The sequence below is a fragment of the Plectropomus leopardus genome, chromosome 24 (assembly GCF_026936395.1).
Source record: "Plectropomus leopardus strain MGB_pleo_1.0 chromosome 24, ASM2693639v1, whole genome shotgun sequence".
NCBI classification, from domain to species: domain Eukaryota; kingdom Metazoa; phylum Chordata; class Actinopteri; order Perciformes; family Serranidae; genus Plectropomus; species Plectropomus leopardus.
In genome coordinates this window covers 6,532,072-6,554,798 of record NC_142199.1, presented here as the reverse complement: position 1 = coordinate 6,554,798, position 22,727 = coordinate 6,532,072, and the positions used below count along the sequence as shown (strand labels likewise).

Genomic DNA, 22,727 nt, shown 5'->3' with positions numbered 1-22,727 from the left:
TGTTAATCTAAACAATCAGCCACTAATGATGATTCAATTAAGGAGGACCATTAGTCTCAAGACAATCAATCAAGCCCGTCATCACAGCTAAGCACTTTTCGTTTTTTTACAAGCAAGCAGCAGTAAGGTCTGACTTCAGCACACTGCTCGTCTGGATCCTGTGCATCCAATCACTGAGAGGCACGTTTGGGCAACTTGAATTGTTCCTCAATTTCAGGAAATACTTACTGGGTGCAATTTTCAAGAATGAACAGATTACAGATTCATCGCTATAATAGTTTAAAAGTCAAATTTTTTTGCTGGATTCTTCGTGATTTCTCCTGCTGATTTTATTAAAGGGGCTTTCCACCAATTTAATAATAGACTGATGTCTACTTGCCATGAGAGGTACAAGAGTCTGTGAAAACTTGTATTTCTGAAGAGAAGCTTTATCAAGTCCAAGCAAAATAATCTTTGATAATTTCGTAGTGATGATCAGAGTTATCTGTGCTTGAGAGAAAAAGCCTAAGTAACAAACTGGGGATGTGGAGCTTAAAAGATGGGGGTATTTACCTGGCAGGGATGGTCTTATGGAAAAATGATTCTGATTCTGAATTGCTGAATTCAAGGTTCTTATGGTTTAAAGGCCCAGACACACCAAAGTGACATCAAAGACCTCGTGAAACAAAGGCCGACTGTTATGTTGCCTCTCATCACCTGTTTCTCAGCCAAAAAATTGCACTCGAACATACCGCAAAGACTACAGCTGGCAGATTTTGCTGCTTCTAGGGCTGTTGTGTGAACTACCACAGACACAAAGAGTATAGAGGTGGACTGTGATCCTGTGATCCGCTTCTATACTTTATGAAAGACCCTTTTCGGTGCATGCCCACTGTATGTGACCGATTCGCCTCAATTCACGTCCACTCTGCACCACTGGTTGTATCCATCTACAATCCCCCACGCCCTTCTCAACCAGAGAAAGTTTCACTTTCACCTTGATGGCACTTTTATCATGCAATTTATGCCATACGAATTACATTGCTACTGTTACTGCTCTTTTGTCCAATGTACCACCAGCAGGAATATTTTTCACCAGCTAAAGACTTCAACGTCTAAAAAGCATAATCTTACCTAATATAACAACTTTGTTTCTATCTCACTCTCTCTCTCGACTTTGGTCATTTGTTTGCTTTCCTCACTTCAGTTTCTTTTCTCATCCTTTAAGTTGAACTGCCAATAAGAGTGATTTCAGTTATCGAAGGGGTTCACCATCTTCAACACACATTCAACATGCCGAATCAGCCGGGAAAAAAAACTGACAAAGGCCGACGAGGGCTGACTAGTGCCAAAGACGCTGAAAACACTGCAAAGACTAAGATGGCAGAAGCTCACCAAAGGCCGACAGTTGGCTTGGTGTGTCAGGGCCCTAACCCACACTAGGAACTAAAAGAGATGACATTTCAGCCTTTGCTGCTTCCAATGAGAACATTTTTTTTAAATCTGTCTCTCGCAGGTCCACCTATTTTATGGAAACACTTAATAATATTTATTTTACAGTCCCAAGTATAATTTCAAATACAACTGATTCCTGCTTGTGATACACAAGAATAAAAAGTGTGAACTCCAATCACCCTACAATAGTTAATGTTTCAATTCTGAAGATTATTTTGCCTCTTTTTTAATAAATCCTTCAATCCAACACTAACAAATCATCCTGAACCTCATTTCATGCATGCGTGTGGAAGCTCTGGGGTTGCACTGTAGCATCCGAGCTATTATCCAATGGAGTAGCTTCAGCATGTGACTCATCAACATCACAATCCACTTAATGGCATCACGATGCATGTTTCTGCGAGCCTCGGAAGAGCCTATACATCACACAGTCGTGGGGTCAGATAAAAAATACCCAGCTGCATTTTTTTAAAGTGATAAATGCATAAATGTGACACGTGAGAATTTAACATTTGAATGGGCCTTAGGGGATAAACGGGTGATTAACATGTTTCCATCTTTGTCTATGAATCACAGCTCGGTCCATCTCTTAGAGGTACAGAGTGTGATGAACGCTAAATGGCTCCTCCTGGCTCTGGTGGTCTCCTGACGTCCATTCTTACAGCCACATATACAGCACATATATCACACGCACATACAGACACAGAGACATACACACAGAAGTGTGTGAATGTCACACGTCAGAAGCCATCTGCCTAATGTGCACCCCCCTTCACACACACCACCAACACCCACCCACCCAACCCCCTTCCAGCCAAGCATAGCCCACGATCACGCTACGCTGTACCGTTGGCTAACCCATCAAAGGCCTCTCGTGTGTGTGTGTGTGTGTGTGTGTGTGTGTGTGTGTGTGTGTGTGTGCACAGCTGAGCCACTTCCATCAATAAACACACAGCACGAGAGCGCAGAAGCACACACAAACACTCACCGCCTCCGAGTCTTCGAATCCATGCAGGTACAAATTGTCATACATGGAGGTTTGATATTCCAACGAGCGCCTCTAGAAGAATGAGGGGGAAAAAATAGAGTGGAGGCGAAGGAGGAAGGAGGGGGCACCACTGAGAAAAAAAAGGATGGATGGGGGGATGACGACAATCCCTTCTCTCCACGGCAGAGAAGAAGATTTTTTCAAAAAAATCTCCCCTCCCGTTGGATCACGCCTGGTCCTCTGGAGGCCCGTCGCTTGATGGATGCAGCTTCTCCCTGATCTCCCAGTGCTGCTGGCTGGCTCACATTATAGGACGGAGAGGCTCTCCCTGGAGGTAGCCCGATTCTGGCATTTCATTTCATCAGGCTTCCACACACACACACACCCACACTGACACACACAGATGCATATACACAACGAGCAGCAGAGGTGGCGGCAGCAGCAGCAGCGGCAGCAGCAGAGCAGTGGATCCTTCCTCAATATCCAAGCCTGATGACAGAGCCAATGTGCAAGGAGCTGATTGGCTGGCTGGCCGTCCACTCAGCTTGGATAAGCGCTCTCCTTGATTTTTTTTTCTCCTTTAGTGCAGGGAGGTAGCGGGGATCGGGGGAGGGAGATGGAGGAGTAAAAGGGGGAGAAGCATCCTCCATTTCCCCGTTAAAGCTCATCCTCACACTGCTTATTTATTCTCCAGAGAGAGAGCAGAAAAATATTCAATCTGAGTCTGATAGCAAAAGGAGGTCTAACAAATATGTACACTGAATCCATGTGCTTAAAAAAATACAATTTATTTCTACCTAAAAATGAAATCATGTGATATTTATTCTTATCCTTTTTATTTATTTTATTTGCCTGTTTATTTTTTTCTTTGTCTAGCTTTTAATTAACTATTTTATTTTTATCATTATTTGTATCATTATTATTATTGTCATCATTATTAGTAGTAGTAGTAGTAGTAGTAGTAGTAGTAGTATTAGTATAGATTTTAAGTTGTAATTCTTGTTTTGCCTTTTTAATCTACTTTATCACCATCATCATCATCATCAACAGTATTCTTATTATTATTATCATTATTATAGCGTTTACATTTTTATTCTTGTTTAGCTTTTTTAATGTATAGATTTAATTAACTACTTTCTTCTTATCATTATTATTATTATCATTATATCTTTTACATTTTAATTCTTTTTTGCCTTCTGAATTTAATTAATCTGGTTCTTTAATCTAGTTTTTATTTAAAAGTTTTACTACTATTATTGTTATACCAGCTTTTAAATCTATTTTATTAAATTTTCATACTCCTGACTGTCTCGTGTGATTGGTCTCAAATTGTTAAACTGTTCTGGTCTTTTATGTTGTTACTTACAGTCTTCCTTCTGTCTTCCTATCGGCTTGTCAGTCATCTGTGAAGCACTTTTAACTGCACTAACCTGGAAAGTGCTATCCAGATAAAGTTTGATTGATTCATAGAGAATTTCTATACAACTAAAGTAAATATTTAAAAAAAACAGGCATAGCATGCCTTGATTCAAAATAAGTACACATGTACATGTACTACTTTCAGAAATTCTGCAACCAAATCATTTTTAAATTTAGCACTAAATGAAGACAAAGTAGTCATAAAAGTAGACATAAAAGTAGACAAACAAACAAAAAACAGCATCCTTCAAGAAGGTTTGCCAGAGAGCTAACACTCACCTACTGTGGACAAATATTTATCAAAAACTGCCTGAAATGACCATTAAAACCTGTAAATATATTAACTATATTATGTTACAAATAAAGTTATATTAAACAGCTAAAAATGTGCACATTCTAACAGCACCCTGCACTTTGCTGAAGCAGACAGACAGACAAAAAAAGACACAAATGTGTGGATTAAAATACTGCAATTTATGACGTTAATGGGTCAAAAAATTATTTCATTTCTGACCCCTATCTGTGCCGACACGAAGTTTGTTTCATTATTTATTATAAAAGGAAATAATAAAAGCTCTATCTGTGAGCTTTCCAGTGAGGAGTTTAAAGGTGAGGTGTCTAAACTGTCACACTTAAAACAGAGAAATGACTTGGCAATAAATGTGTGTCTTTGGTTTTGTATTTGAAAAATATATAATATGTTTTTTTTCTCCACTGATATAAAGTGCTAAGTGAATGCTTCGTATGAGACAGATCTTTTGACTTGCAGTCTTCCTCTTTTACTTGCACATTGCTATCTGCTATCGCCCACTGACAGCAAAATACCGTCCTCTACAGGCGACAGCGATGTGCATCACGCCGTCCCTGTGCTCGAGTCACACACAACGTAGAGAACACACACGACTCTGACACATGCTCATCCAACAGTGACGCACAGTGCTAGAAGCAGCCACAAAATCCACTGGGTGCCTTTGTCCAAAAACAATGTGCACTAAACGTTAACTAAAAGTGACTATAAGGGGGTTGATATATTTTTTAAAGCTGCTGCTCTCCACATCATTTTATTTTAACGTATTTATGATATTACTTTGTGCTGTTGCCCTTTCATTTACCTATTATGTACAGTTTGAGAATTTCATTTATTGATTTATATTATTGCTGTTGTCATTTATTTATCTATTTATTTCTTTACTTATTTATTTTTATCCCTCTATTTATAGGTTTTATCCTGCCTCTTTTTTTCTTTTTTTCAGGTGGGGGTTGGTTTTATTGTATGAAGCACTCAGTGTTACAGTTCATATGTATGAAAAGTGCTATACAGATAAAGCCTGAATGATTGAGTCTATAACCTTTCTATAGTAACATGGCCTGAACATTATATTCTTATGATTATCACTTACGTTTTTAAGCAGGTCATACATTCTTCTCAATGAGGCTACCAGCCAAACTGTGGAAACACTTTCAGGACTTACTGTGGCATTAAATACAAGTCATTAATTATGTTTTTCTCGTGGATTTAAGAACCTCTGCAGAAAACCAAGTGATACAATATGCAATATTAAGATACAGTATGTAATACCTCTGAAGCCACTGATGTGCAGAAAAACACAAAAATGTATGCATAAAAATTCCCCAGAATGCACCAGAAAGTATTTGACGCTTTAAATTTCCCAGGGGAGGACCCCAAACACCCCCATTTCATGTATTCCACCTGATGCTGAAACAAAACCTTTGCCCTTGGGTGTCAGTACCTGTCTGAGGATGAAACTGGTGGAGGTGGTGCTGCCATCAGACCTCTTGAGTCGGCTCCTCCTGGAATAAGTCCCTCGATTCACCTGCATGCAAAAAAAACAAGATCTCAACCAGCACAAAGACTTTTATCTACGTGTTTATGAAGTTTTGTTGTCACACGACACATGTAACATGACCATGTGTCGGTTATACTGCATGTTTTTATATTAAATATTTGCTTTGCTGACTTACTTTTCTCCACGCCGCCTGACTTTCTCTTTCTCTTCTAAATAGTCCAAAAATGAAGTCCAAATTTAACCAGCAGAGTTCATCTCCAGGGAGCTGAATTAATTATCTGCCAGTGATTTGCCCCATTTCTGCTCAAGTCTCCAGAGTTAATGACAATGTCACTGTTAAAAGTCCGAACCTACTTCCCTGAATTTATAAAACAGGGCCATTAATCTGGGTTACCATCTCTCTCCCGTCTCTCTCAATTCAAGCCAACAGCCAAAAGCCAAGAAGAGATATAAAGGATAAAGTTGGAGAAGTCTATGAATAACCTGCTATTAATATCAGCCTGTATCCTCCAATCATCCACGAAGCTGAAGAAACAAGAGTTATCTAGCAGGGGCTGATACATTCCCTCCTCTTTTTCGTCTCTGCGCAAATATGCTACTTTTATGAGACACTCCATAGATGAAATAGCATTTAAGTCCTTAATGAAAATATTTGATTGATCTAGTATATTTTGGGATGAACTGTGCTCCATTTAACAACAGGTAATTAAAATAAAATGATTTTTTCCACACAACTGATATTGGTCAATCAAGGTGCTGTTTCTACATACACAATTTAAGTAAAACTATTTCAACTTAAAACATAGAAAAGTTAAATAAAACACACAGTTAAGAGAATGTATCGTTATTTCTTATGTTTGATTTAGATAGCATTGTTCCCTCAGTTAGAAAATATCCTTTAAAATAGAACATATGATTCCACTTGATGTTTTAAAAGCCATATTTTAACCATCGTGTCCTAACAATCATTGAAAGACTCTTTGCTATAATAATATAATATATAATTTAAAAAAAGTAAAAGTGAGTCTCTGCTTCTCTGCTCTGCAATGCAAATATACCAATTTAACAGTTATGACTTTTTAAAATATTTACTATTTATAAAAGGTCCATGAACCAAGTCAAACTTGAGTTAACCGTTGTCAAGTTGTCATTGCTAGTAACTTTTTTGCGTTAAATTTTGAAATTTTTGACGTTGTAAGGAATACAAAATTTCTAAGGTAAAAGCCTATTACCTATGATGTTAATTTTTTTCATTTTAATGGGGAAATTCTTTATCCATAAACAAAGTTTTTTAGGTTCACACCTCTTGCAACAGATTTTTAGACTAATGAAAAAGCTTATTATGCAAAAAATGATATGAATATGAAATATTTTTCTTTGCTTGCTTTTGTTTCTATATGTTTTTAAAAGATTTTTAATCATTTATGTATTGATATTTTGATTACTTATTATTATTATTGATTTAGTTTTGTGTAGAATGAAAATTATTTGTGTACCCATGGATGTTTGTGTTCCTGTTTGCCTGACATATTTTGTAAATATTTTTGTTAAACAGAGCTGTGAAAAAAACTTATTTGTGTTAACTCTTTAAAACTTGAGCAAATTTATGTGAATTCTTTAACAATATGTGGAGAAAGCAATGAGCAACTTAACAACTTAACAAAAAATTACAAGCAAATTACCTGAAAACCAGCACAAAAAAGTAAAAACGAAAAGAAAATGATTAAAAAAATGTCTGAAAATTTTTATTTAAAAAATATGTAAGTAATAATATAGAAATATGACTATACTAATAATAAATATTGTTTTCTGGACAATTTTCATCTTTTTTTATTTCCCCTTTTTAAAAACTCATTTTCAGAGCATTTTCTTATCACCTCTTAGTTATTTGTGGGACATCTCTTGGAGGGTTGCTAATTGCATTTTGGTGTTTTGTTTTTGTTTTTTTAATTTAATAATTTGTTAAGGACTTGAAGTCTTAACTCCTGGTGAAAGTCGTCTGAATGCAGCACAAGAAAAGTGATGATGATGATGATCCAGATTTCATATGGTTAAAAATGTCTATAAAAGTTAAAGGTTTCTATGTAAAACTCTTGGTTTAAAAAAAAGAGTGTAAAATACATTGGATAAAGTGTTCTTTTAAGGTTTTTAAATATTTTCTTGTGTGATTTAGCTGTCAGAAAGCAGAGCAACAGTCATAGTTTTTAAATGTAGTTGGCAAAGACGCGTACCTGAAAGATGGGCGCTTGGATGCCCTCGCCGATCTTGTTCCGTATGTAGATGTGTCGGGACATTTCGGCCAGGACATCGGTCCACAGGGCTGGCTGCTCCGGTCCAGTCCAGCGGAGGGGCGGCGGGTTCCGGGCTGCGTGCTCCAGCTTCACGAGCCGCTGCTTTCTCAGCCGTCCTCCTCACGAGACAGGTGTCCGCTCGTGTCTGCCGGCGCGCGCTGGGAGGCTGGTCGTGCACACACTGCTGCCGCTCGAGCCACTCAAAACCAGATGCGCCTGAGTGATGGACGGAACTATTTTAGAAACCAGAAGGGGAGGGAACCTTAAATTAGCCCGAGGAGCAGGAAAACTGTCTTAAAGAGGCACAGGGTGCTATTTTAGACACAAAGAGGAACTATTTTAGGCTGCAACCAGCAAACACAGAGAAATGAATGATGCACATTTAAGTTACAATTTATTGTAAGATTACAAGCGTTATTACCTTTACTATGGTACAATGGTACAATTCATTCTAACACGTATGTCTTGGTACAATGGTGGTAATATGTGGAGCCAATTAACTAACTAATTACAACTAATTAGTTAGTAAAAATAATAATAATAATATTTGTTTGTTTGCATTGCCGTCACTTCCTTATTTTTTACAGGATTAGCCTACCAGGGTGGGACTGAGAGTTGGGGGATGAGTAGGAGAAATTAGTGGTTTGGGAAAGAAGGAGGTGGTTTTCATTCTTTCCACATATGTTGATTTTGTTTATTATTTTGTAAAATTGTGTATTTTGAAAACTCATAAAGAGAGTTTGAAATATATATATGGTTCAATGTTACAATTCAGTCTCACACAGAAAGCTGTCAGCTGTCGTTTTGTTGATGGTCAGTGGATCCCAAACTTTTTGGCATATGACCCCTTAAATTAAGCCACCTATTGTATTTCTATTCATCTATTGATAGATTTTTGCTTTCTATTGTGCAGCATTGCCCTGCATCCCCTTAAAGGTTATTTGTCTCAAACTCTAGCTTAACTTTAAGATAATTTTGTTTTCTCAAGAGTCATTTTGTGACTCAGTAATTTTCCACATCATATTGGACACCCCTGCAGAAGACACTTTGTTGAAGCAGCTTTGAAGTTGCAGCTTGCTTTCGCCTCCCTTTAACTCTGCATGCTGCTACTTCACAAGTAGGCAAATAGGTCATGCATGTTTTGAGAAAACTTTGCAAAGAGTTACTTTTTAATTACTTTATGTAGTCCATGATTTATTTTTAGGGGAGCAAACATTTAGCTGATGTTCTCCCCTCCCCAGGATACTTATCAGAATCTATTTATCTCTTTATACATGCACAGTTCTTCCTGCACCACTGGCAGACACACAAAGCATAACAGATCCATCCCATGCTTAATGATTGCCAAGAAGTCCTTTATGTGAAAGCTTTGTGGAAATCCTGATTTTCCCCAGACACGCTGCTGTCGAGTGTGGCCAAATAACTCAGCTGTTGTTTCATCTGATGTCTCTTTTAAAACTTCCAGCACATTATTTTTTGTTTGTGCTGAGATCACTGGTTAAGTTTATGTCTGATGATGCATCTATGCAAACCATGCTGTGGGTTGTATAAAACTTTAGATCTTAGGAGCACTTAGGTGTCTCTATTTTAGGAACAAATGTTAATGTTAATTGTGGAATATAATACAGCCTTCTCTCAGTAAACACCCTGCTGTTTCTCATTTTGCCCAGCAGATGGCAGCATTATCAAAGTAATAGCAACAATAAAAGCAGCTGAGGATGTCTGAGAGCCAGCTGCCATGTGCAGGTGTTATTGTTGCTGCAGGTCTGGAGGAGGATGTTGTTCCTTTTTGGGTTGCATGAAGATCCAGTCTCTGACTTTGCAACACTTGAAAACTAGAAATCCTTTATGTGTCTGTCAGTTTTATGTGTTTAACCCTTTGAAACCAGAGCAAAAATGGAAGGAGGGCAATGAGCAACTTAAAAAATGACCCACAAATGTGTAAAAAAAATAGTTAAAAGTTAGGCCTACGAGTAAATCACCTGAAAATGAGTACAAAATAGAAAAAACACACACAAAACAAAAAAAAAACATTAAAAAGTGTTCAAATATGATATATGAATATCAATAAATATACATTTGTGTCTTTGTGGTCATTTTGTTTCTACTTGAGATAATTTTTAGTAGTTTTGTGTCTATTTGTAGTATTTGTATCTTGGTAGCTGTTTGTCTTTTGTAGTCACTAGGGCCTTTTTGAGGTAATTTTGTGTCCCTTTGAGATAATATTGTATCATGTTTTGGGTCATTTTGTGTCTCCTTGTGGTTGTTTTGAGTTCTTTTGTGTCTCTTCGCATGCGTTTGTGGTCTTTTTGTGGTGCTTTTGAGTCTCTTCTTGGTCAGCATGTGTTAATTTAAGAGACACATTGCAGGGGGGGGGGTTATATTTTGGGCCCTGTATAATGAATCTATGCTTCCATGGCAAGAAGTCCTGCAGGAATTCAGCTACAGACACATTTTTACATCTGGAGCACTTTGTTACCCTGGTTTTTCTATTTTGACCCTTCAGGTGGACGAGAATAACCAAGAACACTTTGTTGTTGAGCAGGCAAGCTCCTCCATCCATCTCCACTACTTATTCAGACATGTGAGACGCTGAGTGCTTCACATTTTGCTTTTTCTGCAAGTCACCTGAGTGTCTCTGCACTCACCTGACCAGCAGAGCAGTTAGATGGACAGCCTCAAAATATCTTTTACTTTTATTAGTCATCTGTTGAACCTGTGTATGTGGAGGGATGACCCACATATAAAGCACTTTGTTGCCTGAATCTGGATGTAGACAACCTCATGGTCCAGTGGCACGGATACCAAAAGGAAGCAGAAACTTCATTTGTGGCTTCTACAGAGGAAGTGTGTGATATCACAGAGGCTATAAAGATGTGGTAAAAGCTCTCTATATGTCAGAGCACTTTGATATATCGTTCATCGAAAAATGAAAAACCCAAACTTTGTTTCTTGGACTTATGTCCTCATGTATTTAGACACACTTTGATCAGACAAATCTTCTAAGAGCGGATGGATTAACTGTGGAAGGATTAAGTTGTTTGTCTTTTTTTAGCCATGCTAGCCGCAGCGTGGTCGGTCACTCGGTTCACCACAACTGTCTCCCTTTTTGAAAACATCTACTGCCATCAAACCGGAGCAAAGCAATATTCCCAACTACTTCGTCTGTAGAAATGGTTATGTATTATGGTATGAGGTTAGTTTTTCATCTCCACCCTGTCCATCCATCTCCAGATGTGTCGATGATGAATGTTTGTGAGAAGTCAACAAACAAAGTCATCATATACAGCTGCTTTTGCTGCGATTTCTTCGTTACAAACTGATGCAAAAAGCCACCTTTATGTGGTCGGACAGAACTGTTTGCAGCATTACGATACACTGCTGGATGCACAGATGGTACCTGCCGCAGCAGTATGGTCACGGTCGGGCATTATTTTACTTTTTTGTTCCACAAAATTATTATATTTTTAAGCACATTTTAAAAGTCTTTTTTTATTGTTTCCCCCCCTCTTTTTTAAACTAATGTTTGGGTAATTTTCTTGTAGTTTTTGCTGATTTCTTGGTAATTTTTGGGTCATTTTTTCTTTCCTTGCTCATTGCCTGTTTGTGAAAGAAATCACACCAAGTTCCTAAGGTTTCAAAGGGCTCAGCAGTAAAATACAACATATACATTCGTGCAGGAGTATTTTGGTTTTTTGAAAGATATTTTTTGGGCCTTTTGTTGTCTTTACTGGATAGGACAGATGTAGTGGAAAGGGGGAGAAAGAGGGAATAACATGCAGCAAAAGGGCTGAGGTCAGACTTGAACCTGCAACCACTGGAGTGAGGACCCAGCCTCTGTAAATGGGGCACCTGCTCTACCCACTGAGCCACCAGGCACCCTTACTGTGGGAGTATTTTAATCCAAAAACATCGGTTGTGACAGTGACAGGGAACTTTGCACTGCACTCATTATTTGCAGATACATCCTTCTATTTAAGTAAGGTTTTTAATGCAGGCCTGTTAGTTGTAGTGCAGAGTTTTGTATACCACAGTGTGGTATTAGAACTTTTATTTAAGTAGAGGATTTGAGCATTTCTTTCACCCATTAATGGAAAACAAACCTCCAAAAACTCCAGGCATCACATTTGAAGGGGAACAGACTTTGTTGAGGGATTTTCCTGAATGCATCCTCTCTGTTATGTGTAATATTTATGGGCTTTTGCTCTATTTTTTTCCAGTTGCTAAATGGAAGGGAAAAAAGACATTCAATGAATAAATAAATAAATATAGTGCACAAGTGACCCAGTGGTTTTACCAGCAGATTAAACTCTCAGATGGCAGAGCGCTGCTGCTGCTCACTGGACTATGAACAATAAACACTGGAGTGCAGTCTGTTCGCAGCGATGATGTGAGAACTAACTGGCTTGAAATATTCGGTAGATGGGTACACACTGTTTTTTTTTAATGTGGCTGTTAGTTTTGTGATCAGACTGCACTGCTGAACCACCTGCCCAGTGTCAAACCAAAACACAAACAGGATTACAGTCTCAACCACAGAAAGCAGGATTTCCAAGAACTGAGCCGAGCAGTGGCTTTTATCTTTTAAGGGCAAAATTTAGTTTAATTAAATTAAAAATATCTACGTGAAATGTCCAAAACTACATGTATTTGCATAATGTATTTAAAATTATGTTACAGAAAATAATGTATGCATATATATTTTTCTTTTTTTAAGGATTTTTCAGGGTCATTTTCTTGTTTGTGTTCTTTTTACTGTTTGTTTTTTATTACCCTAATGTCATTTTCTTGTTACTTTTTATTTTCTAACTAATTTCCTGCTAATTTTTGGGCCATCTCTTGTTAAGTTGCTCATTGCTTTCTGCAAACCGATTTGCTCAGGTTTTAAAGGGTAAACCAGTGTGAGCAATTTTTTAAGATGAAAAAAAGATAAACATTCATTGATTTTAGTTTGTTAAATGTGAATATTTTCGATGTCTTTGTGCCTCTGTGACAATAAACAGAATATTTTGGGGTTGTGGAAAAAAACAAGACATTTTAGGATGTCATTTGGAGCTTTGGGAGAAAATAATTTATATTTTTCACTATTTTTTCTGACATTTTATGGACTGAAAAGTAATGGATTTAATAAAAAAAAACCCAAACAGAATAATAAACAATTTCAATAAACATTAGTTGCAGCCCTAAATACCTCCTGCAGAGATCCTCCATACAAAGACATCTATAACACAGCATATATGTGGGCTCCATGCGTGCCTATATGGGTTATGGGGCTAAGAAAAGCTAAGTGGAGTCCATCATCCCAACATCCCTGATGGGCCCCTTGTGTCCATTTGCAGTATAGTGGCGATGCATTAGCGAAAAGCAGGATGGATATCTGTGGGTTTGTGTGTATTTCTAAATGATAAATCAGTGTATTTGTAACTGATTTCCCTCCCGTTCCCAGCCCAATGACTAATAACTCAATTAAATGACTGAATAAATAGCAGGTAACTTTGTTGTTGTGTTTACATATTCATAAAGTCCCCTTCAAACTGCCCTTCCATCCGCCAGGTGTTTCTATTATTCATCAGTTAAGATCCGTTGACCGGCCCACATGAAAAATAGAAACTTAATCACCATGGTATAGAGGACAAAATGGTGGACGTGAGGACTTACCTGCATGCCCGTCTTCTCTCTTCTCTATTATTAAAGACAGGAGGGAAGCCGAGGGATTTAAGTCTCTAAAAAAGAACACCTTGTAACCCCTGTCTTCCTGCTCGTGCATCAGTCAAACACTTACTGTAAGAGACAAAAAAGTCAACCTTTAAAAACAATTCGGACTAGACAAAAAAGTTACTGAATATGATTGATGAACTCTCCATCTTTGTAAAGTTTGTTTCTGTTTTGCTTCTCAATTGTCAATACTTGTCAGAGATACATAGAGTTTTATTTTAATTGATAACCGTTTAATACACAATAAGTAGTTTACAAACATCTTTGATGCAAAGATTCAAACTGCTGTCCATTTGTTCCAATATTTGTGATTAGGAATACCAAAATATATGAGAAAAGCTTGATTGGTTGTGGTGTAAAAACCACCTTTAACCCCTCTCACAATATACAAAAAATCTGCTAACAGACTCTAAAATCTGGCTTTTGTCTTTAGTGAGAAAAATTACAATCTGCATTCATTTAAAGGACAATAACTCAGCAGTAGTCACGGGGATTTATTGGCCACAGCTCTGATTGGCACCGATCGGCAGTGATGGAAATGTGTCACCCAGGTGGATACGCTAATTTTCGTCTTTTCCTGGCACAATGCAACGACATGCCATCAGCAGTTCTCTAATGTTGTTCCAAATTAGTCAGCACCGAGCTTACAGACCGAATGTATAAGTAACAGTCATAAAAAACAATCTCTATAAAGCCTCCATGCAAACTAACCCTGACTAACCCTGTTTTATACACAACAGAAAAAAAACCCTGACAGTCAAACTCATGTACTGATGGGAAAAGCATCCAGTCCCAATTTTTTGCATGCTTTTTCTGCTTATTATAATATATTCCACTTCCGCCAAATATCCCACTGAATCCCTCACACCGGACGTTAAAAAAAAAACCTGCGTTTAACGAGTTGACTTTGGTGAAAAAGGGGCATATGTAATATTTTTCAAAGGCTCGTGTTTAAGATTTTGGCATCGATAACCAAAATATTGGCACCAAAATTGATTGATTTATTTTTTTTAAACAGTGTACATTATACAAAAATATAGAGTACCAAAAGTTCACAGTGTCCAAAAGGCAGTGTTAAGTCAAATTCACATCATATTTTAACAGCACAAGTGTCTTTTGGGAGCAAAACAAATTCATTCAGGGGTCCGAGGTTTCTTTTAAATACAAAACAACTTTTTCTGTCACAGCACATGTGACGATGCCCCTAAAATTTCCATTGTCGAGGCCGAATACGTACAAACACATTTGAACACAAACATTTACTGTGAATTTGTGTAAGAGTGATAGTGCATGCACCCAAACGTGAACACATATTATCATCAGGGTTGTTTGTTTCATGCTACATAACACTGAAAATGGTGACAAACACCTGAATTCATTTCTTGGTATTTACAATTTAGAAACACAACATATGCGATATATATTTTACAGCACGGAGTGACTTAAATATTAGCAATACTCTCCTGTTTTATAGCCTATGATTTGGGGCTTTTTCAGCAGTGGAGTTTGTGAAAACATTTAATTTTATGTGTCTGTAATTTTTTGAAAAAAAATCCAAGAAGCTTCCTGTTAAGAATTATGTCATTTGATATAAATTACAGGGAAAACAGAGACAGTGTTCAAAAGGTCAGTTTAGTTTTTTAGATTTTTCCTGGTTTTTCCTGGTTTTTTTATACACCAATGATTTTTTTTTTTTAAATTGTGTTGTTTTGACAAATTATTAGTTATTATTAGTTTTATGTTTTTTGTATTGTAAAGCACTTTGTAACACTGTTTTGAAAATGCTTTAAATAAAGTTCATTATTATTATTAAAAATGTCAAATTTATCAAGCATATTAAAACGTGTGTACAATAGATTCTAACAATAAAGAAAAAATGAATGTACTTGCTTTAAATGAAGAATTTCTATCAATGATATTCTTATTTTCCCTATAATTTGTACCGAATTACAATGTTTTTTTTCAAGGAAAACTTCATGGAAATTATTCTAAAACTAACAACCCCAAAAAGAAGATGTTACCGAATTTGTAAATAACAGGGATCATTAACAGACTTGCAAGAATAATGTCTCCATAATCCACAAAAATGTGAAATACATATTTACACAAGCACCAGTTATGTTACCTCATACACAGATAGACAGGCAGCCATTCACGCTCACATTCACATCTATGGAGAATTTCGAGTGACTTGTTCAATTAACCTGCATGTTCGTGGACTGAGAGGAAATCCATGCAGATAAAGAAGTGTGTAACAGACCAAATAATGTTTGTTTTCTCACTCCATCCTTGCACACTAGTGCTTGTATTCAGAAATGTAAGAAAACACATATAGTCCACCATGCTTTCCTTAACTGGCAAAACCATGTTTAGCATATTTTATCAAAAATCTCAAAGTTATAACTTATTACATTGCAGATGTTTTTTTTCCTGGCTTTGAGCAGCCAATGTTTCCCATTCACTTTAATACAATATAAAAACAGAATTTACGGATTTGAAGACAGCTTGAGCAAGTTAATCAATCACAGTTTTACACATGGTTGAGTTACCTTTGTGTTGCTTGGCACTGCAGCTGAAAAGTTTGTGGCTGATTTATGGTGAGTTCATGCTCTGGTGAGAGGCTCTGAAAAATACATGTACAGCTGCATTATATTTGGTGATTACTGAACAATAACCTTAACGCATTAAAAATATAATATGCAGAATTGTCATAGAAAAAAAATTTACAGACTTATAATCCCTTTCAATCATCACTTGTGATCGACTAGAAATGACAATATTTTCTGCCTATATTTTCCTATTTTCATTGTATTCTGTGTTTGGGACATTTTTAGGTGTGTACCCCCCACAGCGCTCAGGTGAAGTCAAAGCTTTATAAAAACGTAGCGACCAGGTGCCAGACCTGAAGCAGCATGCATCCAACAGATGCTGGAAAGCACTGGAAAACGCAAATACAGCGAGCCGAAACACCAAATGAGAGTGAATATAATTAATATTATACGTGACCAACAATCCTGCATACTATGTCTTTAATATCCGGAAATTATGAGTGTGAATGATGAAAAAATGCCCCACATGTTTGCAAAATATAACTATTTTGTTCAATACATATACAAATACAAACAGTGACATCTGGGAAAACACCTAAAATAATTCATATAATCTGCAGACAGAAAAGTCAACAAATGTTCATCTTTAACAACATACAGTACGTAGTGAGGTGTGTCGGAAATGTCCTCTTCAGTGTCGTGGATTCTGCTAAACATGAAAATTAAAGCCAGAAAGTCTCTGTTCATTTCTTCACTTCATTCACACACAGTGAAAGAGGTTTTTTATCGTTTATATCAGTCTTTACTGATGGAAACCCACACTTTAGTGTCCAAGCTACAATATTTTACAGTGTCACTGAGTCCTCTGAACCCACCTGCTGAAAACGAGGAAAATCCTCAAAACAAAAACCAGCGGATGAGTCTCCTCTCAGTCTGGTGGGAATCCAGGTACACATATTGTTTGAGAAGTCTGTACCTGAAGGCCTGAAGCCTTCACACCGCCCTGAGCACAAACAGAGCACCTCAGGGTGGTTTCATTTAGAGAACAAATTTTTAAAAATGATGGTGTCACAGCTGATACATACCTCTTGTGTTAGTTGACATTGTGGCTTGCATACAGATCCTGAAATTTAAAACAACAAGCACTGCGGCTAACCGGACTACAAGCAGCTCCATGTTGATAACTGGCTCTTTGTCTGTGTGACCAGTGATACCTCTTCTGCCTCAAAAAAAAAACAACAAAAAGGATGGAAAAAGGGAGAGAACAACAAGCAAGCCAGCTTTCAAGGGAAACTTTGCTTGTGTGGAAATACATGTATGTTAAAATCTCCTGTGAAATAATAAAAGGACACATTATCTCTAATTTGAATAAATATTTAAGCCCCTGTAAGTAATAAATCCAAGAAGTGTGCTGAGGCTAACTCCTGCAGACTTTGTTCACCTTTATCCTGTTAATTTACACCTTACTGTGTCGAAAAAAAAATCTGTGTTCACTGAGTGTGGGGATTTTGTTGGATGGATGCTAATGTGACCAAACCTTCAGATGGAGAACAAATATTTCCTCTACAGTGCCAGCTTAGGCGTCAGAATTCAACGAGAAATCCTGTGAGGACAAGAACACAGAGGCATGTGCACGTAATTATTTTGTATGGTGCATAACTTTTTGTCTCTGAGGGTAACTACACAAACACTGTTGCCTGCAGGTGAGCTCCCCGCTATTGATTGCTTTCTTTTATTAACTTGTATGTTTTCTATAAATGCTGAGTTTCATTTTTCTCTGAAGCATCCACTTCACAAATTTTTCTTGGACGCTTCTTAAGATTTTCTGCCATCGTTTCCACAATCTCTCTCTCTCTCCTCTTTCTGCTAGGGTTGAGTATCAAACTTTGTACTTTTGAGGGTACTGACCAGATCACGTTGGTACAACCAAGTGCCAAAAAATCCTGAGAGCACATCTGGTGAGAACACAGGGTTAAAACAAGAGTCGGAAGTGCCACAAAGCTCCCCAAAGCCTGGTACCTAACCCGACTTTGTGCCCTCTTAAGCTCTGGCTAATTCACGTGAAACATTAGTTACAGGGCGCCAGTGCAGGAACGTCACCACAGACACCACAACTCCAGTATTCTGCAAGATACAGAGAGCTCTACCTGGCAGCAATAGGTTCGATCAGCACTGTTTGAACTTGTTTGGCAAGGGCTTAAATGCATATGTATGAGCCTGCACTCTACCTTTAAACTTAAACTAGCTCTCAACTAAATAAAAAAAAATTAATAACTGTGTGAAGCAAACTAGGATTCTGGACAGAGATGATGAATTTTTTTAAAATGTAAGTTTTTGTTTCTGTTGGTGCCAAACATTAAATTCAGATATATCAACACCTTGGCATAAAACTGAAATGATGCCTGGCAAGATAGCATAAAAGATAAGTGTAATTTGAGTGAAGTGAGCCTTTAAAATCTTAGTAACAGATTTTTAAATTTGTCTCGAACATGAGAATAATTTTGGTGTTTACTTCTTGACCAACAGGATAATGTATCTAAAATCTTTGTGTATTTTTTGAATATGGCAACACTTTAGGGTGGTGTCTGGGTGAGCGAAGAGGGTTTTCTGAGCCAGGCCTCGTCTCAGCTGTGCATGTAGGTCCTGCAGGGGGAGTCTGGATGGAAGTCGTACTTGCTCAGGCTGGGAGGGTAGTAGGTGGTGGTGAACATGTTGCTGGAGGGCAGCGGGGAGGGGAAGTGGTTGCACGTCTCGTCGTTCACGTGGAGATTGTTCTTGTTTAGCGTCTGTAGTGTGGAGACAAGAAAGAAAGGTTCTGTGTTTAGATAAAGGCACAAAATAAATCACTTTTCCAAAACTGAAACTCTGTTCTTTAACAGTCTGAAAAAGGTGAAAGGAGAGTAAAAGCTGGAAAATAATTAAACCAGCCCACCTTAAACTCCATGGGGATGTACTTCTCGTTCTTTGGCGTGGCGTTGCCCTGCTTGTTGTAGGTGAGGTGGTTGGGTGTGCTGGGGTGGATGACCGCTGACTCTGCTGACGGTCGGTTCAGTTGGTGGCAGTAGGTGTAGCCCAAAGCTGACAGTAACGCTGCTGCAAAGAAACTGGCCGAGCCAACGGCTACTAACTGGAACAAAGTGAAGGCTGGAAACAGAGAGGACGGGTGGGAGGGGAAAAAGGCAAAGAGAGGATGAGACAAATGTCAATCAAGTGGAAAATGTGGACCGAATAAGAAATATGTAACTAAATAAGAAATATGTTTAAAACTAAACAATTATAACCTTGGCATAACCACCACACTTAATATCATTGCAGTGAAAATGATAAGATTTTATGTCTTGGCCTAAAGTCTAAGAAGGACAAACAGCTGGACGGACTACTGACTGTTTTTGGCACCATGAGGCCCTGCTGCCAGTGGAGCAGGGAAGACGTTCCCTCCATCATACTGGGACTTGATGTCACCATCTGGCTGCTATCTAACTTTATCAAAAGACCAATACTCATCCCTCACTTTGCTCAGTCCCATGTTGCGTTGGGAAAAAAGCCACAAACAAAAGTCAATAAGCTGCCAACTGTGTGATACACATCAGGTGAAAAAGAAAGCCAATAACTTTGCAACAGTAACTTGGAGCTGCTTCATGTTCAGAGACTCCAATTAAACCAAAGTGACATTGATTTACTGTGGATGCAAAAGGAGAGTGAAGGCATAAAACCCGGCAGAATTTAAGTGGAGAATTGAGGAGGTGTGTGAGAGCCGAGAACAAAGTGTAATAATTTTGGGAGAGTGAATAGAGACATCATTTGTTTTCACTCACTTCCACAGCTCTGGTCCTCCTGCCCGGGTAAAATAACTGGAGACAGACAGAAACGAAAACAGAGAGATGGAAAAGAAAAACATCAATGCAGTGAAGTAAAATTATTACAGCTCCCAAAGATCAAACAACACAAAGACCGGTTAATTTCTCTCAAAGGCTTCACTGTTCTCGAGGTAGGCAGAATGCTGACATCTTCATTAATTCATCTTTTTAATTTCTACACGGAGTGAACAAGTCAGCGTTTGCTGTGTCTGATTAAACTTTAGTGTAACTCAGACTGGATTTTTCCAGCTTATATCAGCAACAGTCTGCAGCAATTTACTGTATGCAGCAATTTTATCCCAGTAATTTATTTTAAAAAAGCATGTGCTTACCTGGCACCTCGTGAGGCTGGCAGGGTCTGGACTGTGTGACGTTACCCTGGCAGAGGCTGGCCTCAGCCTGCTGGTCCTCACCGCAGCGACGAGTGCGATGCTGCCGACCTTCGTCATCACAGTCCCCCCACTCTGTCCACTCACCCCAATCTGAAGAAGAGTGGACAGAAATAATAAGCTTAAGATTGAGTAAAGAGAAATTGAAACAATATTGTGTAAACAGATTGACTGAAATGTGTTGTCAGCTGTAACTTAGCTGTAAATCCACAATTTATTTTGGACAACCTGTTTTTAAAGTGACCATTTCTATATCAGTTAAACACCCCATGTTATACTTTAGGGGTTGACCGATGTCGTTTTTTCAGGGCAGATACCGATTAATAGTAGTCAATGAGACCAATAACCGATATTTGGAACCAATATGCATTTACAATAAAAATGAAAATCTTTCTGTCGATATTTAGAATTTTGAATATGACAAACTCCAACACAAAACTTTCTTTGAAAAACTGAAACTTTGAACATCATATATAGCAAGCTCCCTGCAACTTTTTTATATAGTCAAGTGAAATAAAATAAAATGAAAATAGCTCCCTGAGGTTTTACAAAGTAAAAGTCCCTCGCATGCTGACGCTTTCTTTGTACTTTTTTATTAATTAATTTTATCTGCGACCATTAAAATAAAATGTCAATACAGATAATCAGCAAAATGCCAAATATCGGCCGATAATCTGTCAACCCTTATTTCATTTAATTTGTGAAGAATACTTTGTTTTTCTCACATAACTCCACAGTAAAGCACAAAACCAAGGTCACAGGGGTCCGTGTTTGATAACAGCAAAACTATATTAAAACATCCATTTACAAAGTCTCATTTATCAAGTCAGGAAACTAATCTATGCTTTCTTCAAAGCCAGACCTTGTTGAAAAAAACTTTAGCCCTCAAATTAAAAAAGGCATTTAACTGGAGTGCAGCTGAATTATGATACCTCGTTCACTCCATTTCTGCTGTCAATGAAAATGCTCAGGAGAAGGAGTAGGTGGTTTTTTTGTGCTTCCTCGTGATACTGCTCATGACAGGATTCTTCATTTTGAGTCATCTGTGTTTTGCATGAAGTACCCTCTTGTGATGAGACATCTTTAAACAAACAATGTGCACTCAAACAATCAGCAACAACCTGAAGTAGCCACTAGAAGTCTGTTTATCTCCTGTGAAACCGAGTGACCAGAGAAACTGTGTGTACGATCACCAAGTGTGCAGGCTGAGTAATGTTGGCCTCAGAGTAATGGTCATCATCCATCAACCACCAGTTCAGCCTCCTTGTGTGTCAACTGGGTCTCCTTTGTATGATGAACAAAAGCTTAAAATTGATGAGTAGATGATTACACCAGTTGGATGCCCATGTCTCTGCTCTTTTTTTAAGGATCAAAAAGAATAAGGCACACACAAGTTGCATCCATCCATATTTGAGTGAATGGTACAAATTTGAGACTGTTTTATTAGCTGTCTTTTTTACTGTTTACTTTCTGACTTTCATCCAGTGCATGCTGGGATAGGCTCCAACAACCTCAACCCAAATATTGATTCACCACTTGCTGTGTGGAGGAGATTTCCCAGCAGTACCCACACAAACACCATTATTTAATCTGGAGAGACAGGGTGAATCTGTGGAGTGTATTTATGGTCTAACAATTATGATAAATGACAACAAACTTGTAAAGCACTTTGGAAATAAAGTTACAAAGTGCTTTACAAAGCCAGACAGCAGGACAGAGATTAAAGGGATGGTTTGGATTTTTTGAAGTGGGTTTATATGAGGTACTTATCTATAGACAGTGTATTACCTACAGTAGATGGCGGTCGGTGCACTCTGTGTTTGGAGAAGCAGACAAGAGCACCGACACAGAAGCTGAGCTTTGTGCAGCTGTGGACGGGAGCAGCAACAAAATGTGTTTTAAACACCTAAAAAATGAGTTTAAATCCCTTTTTACACATGCACTGCTAACCAGAAATTATCTTCACATTACCAGGAGGAGCTGTATGTGAAAATACAAATGTCCAAATACAAATGTCCAAAGCAGTTGGACTGGACATTAAACACACTGTAATCACACAGCTCCCTGGTACAAAATCTGCAGAATATAAAATGTGTGAATAGAGCAGGTCATTATCCAGAGTATCCATAGTGAGCGAGTGGGCGTGTTGATGATGTTTCTTACACAAATCTGGAAGAAAACTACAATTGGTGGTGGGGGGAGACTCTGTTGTTGATGACCAAATTGCGAACCAGCAACAACACAGCAGCATAATTCGTGTCATGTCCTGCCTCCTGC

General features: G+C 38.0%; 2 protein-coding genes across 6 annotated transcripts in view; both read right to left on the bottom strand.

Annotated features, from left to right (window-relative positions):
• Positions 1-18,795, bottom strand: part of LOC121962819 (voltage-dependent L-type calcium channel subunit beta-4-like) — a 35,805-nt gene extending 17,010 nt beyond the window's left edge. The window contains exons 1-4 of one of the 4 annotated variants that reach the window (XM_088074518.1): positions 16,205-18,795; positions 13,599-13,721; positions 7,881-8,173; positions 5,593-5,676 (exon numbers count right to left, since the gene is read on the bottom strand). In XM_088074518.1, coding sequence (XP_087930644.1) covers positions 5,593-5,676; positions 7,881-7,943 — 147 coding nt within the window. In that variant the 5' untranslated portion in view covers positions 7,944-8,173; positions 13,599-13,721; positions 16,205-18,795. Of the gene's footprint in view, positions 1-2,422; positions 2,941-5,592; positions 5,677-7,880; positions 8,174-13,598; positions 13,722-16,204 lie in introns of those variants that run through there. The other 3 variants (XM_042513125.2, XM_042513128.2, XM_042513127.2) reach the window with 3 other exon arrangements.
• LOC121962663 (semaphorin-5B-like) overlaps positions 17,512-22,727 on the bottom strand; it is a 45,516-nt gene continuing 40,300 nt past the window's right edge. Inside the window, exons 22-26 of one of the 2 annotated variants that reach the window (XM_088074515.1) lie at positions 20,394-20,543; positions 20,020-20,055; positions 19,137-19,348; positions 18,878-18,990; positions 17,512-17,807 (exon numbers count right to left, since the gene is read on the bottom strand). In XM_088074515.1, the coding sequence (XP_087930641.1) occupies positions 17,795-17,807; positions 18,878-18,990; positions 19,137-19,348; positions 20,020-20,055; positions 20,394-20,543 (524 nt within the window). In that variant the 3' untranslated portion in view covers positions 17,512-17,794. Of the gene's footprint in view, positions 18,991-19,136; positions 19,349-20,019; positions 20,056-20,393; positions 20,544-22,727 lie in introns of both variants that reach the window. The other variant, XM_042512908.2, reaches the window with a different exon arrangement.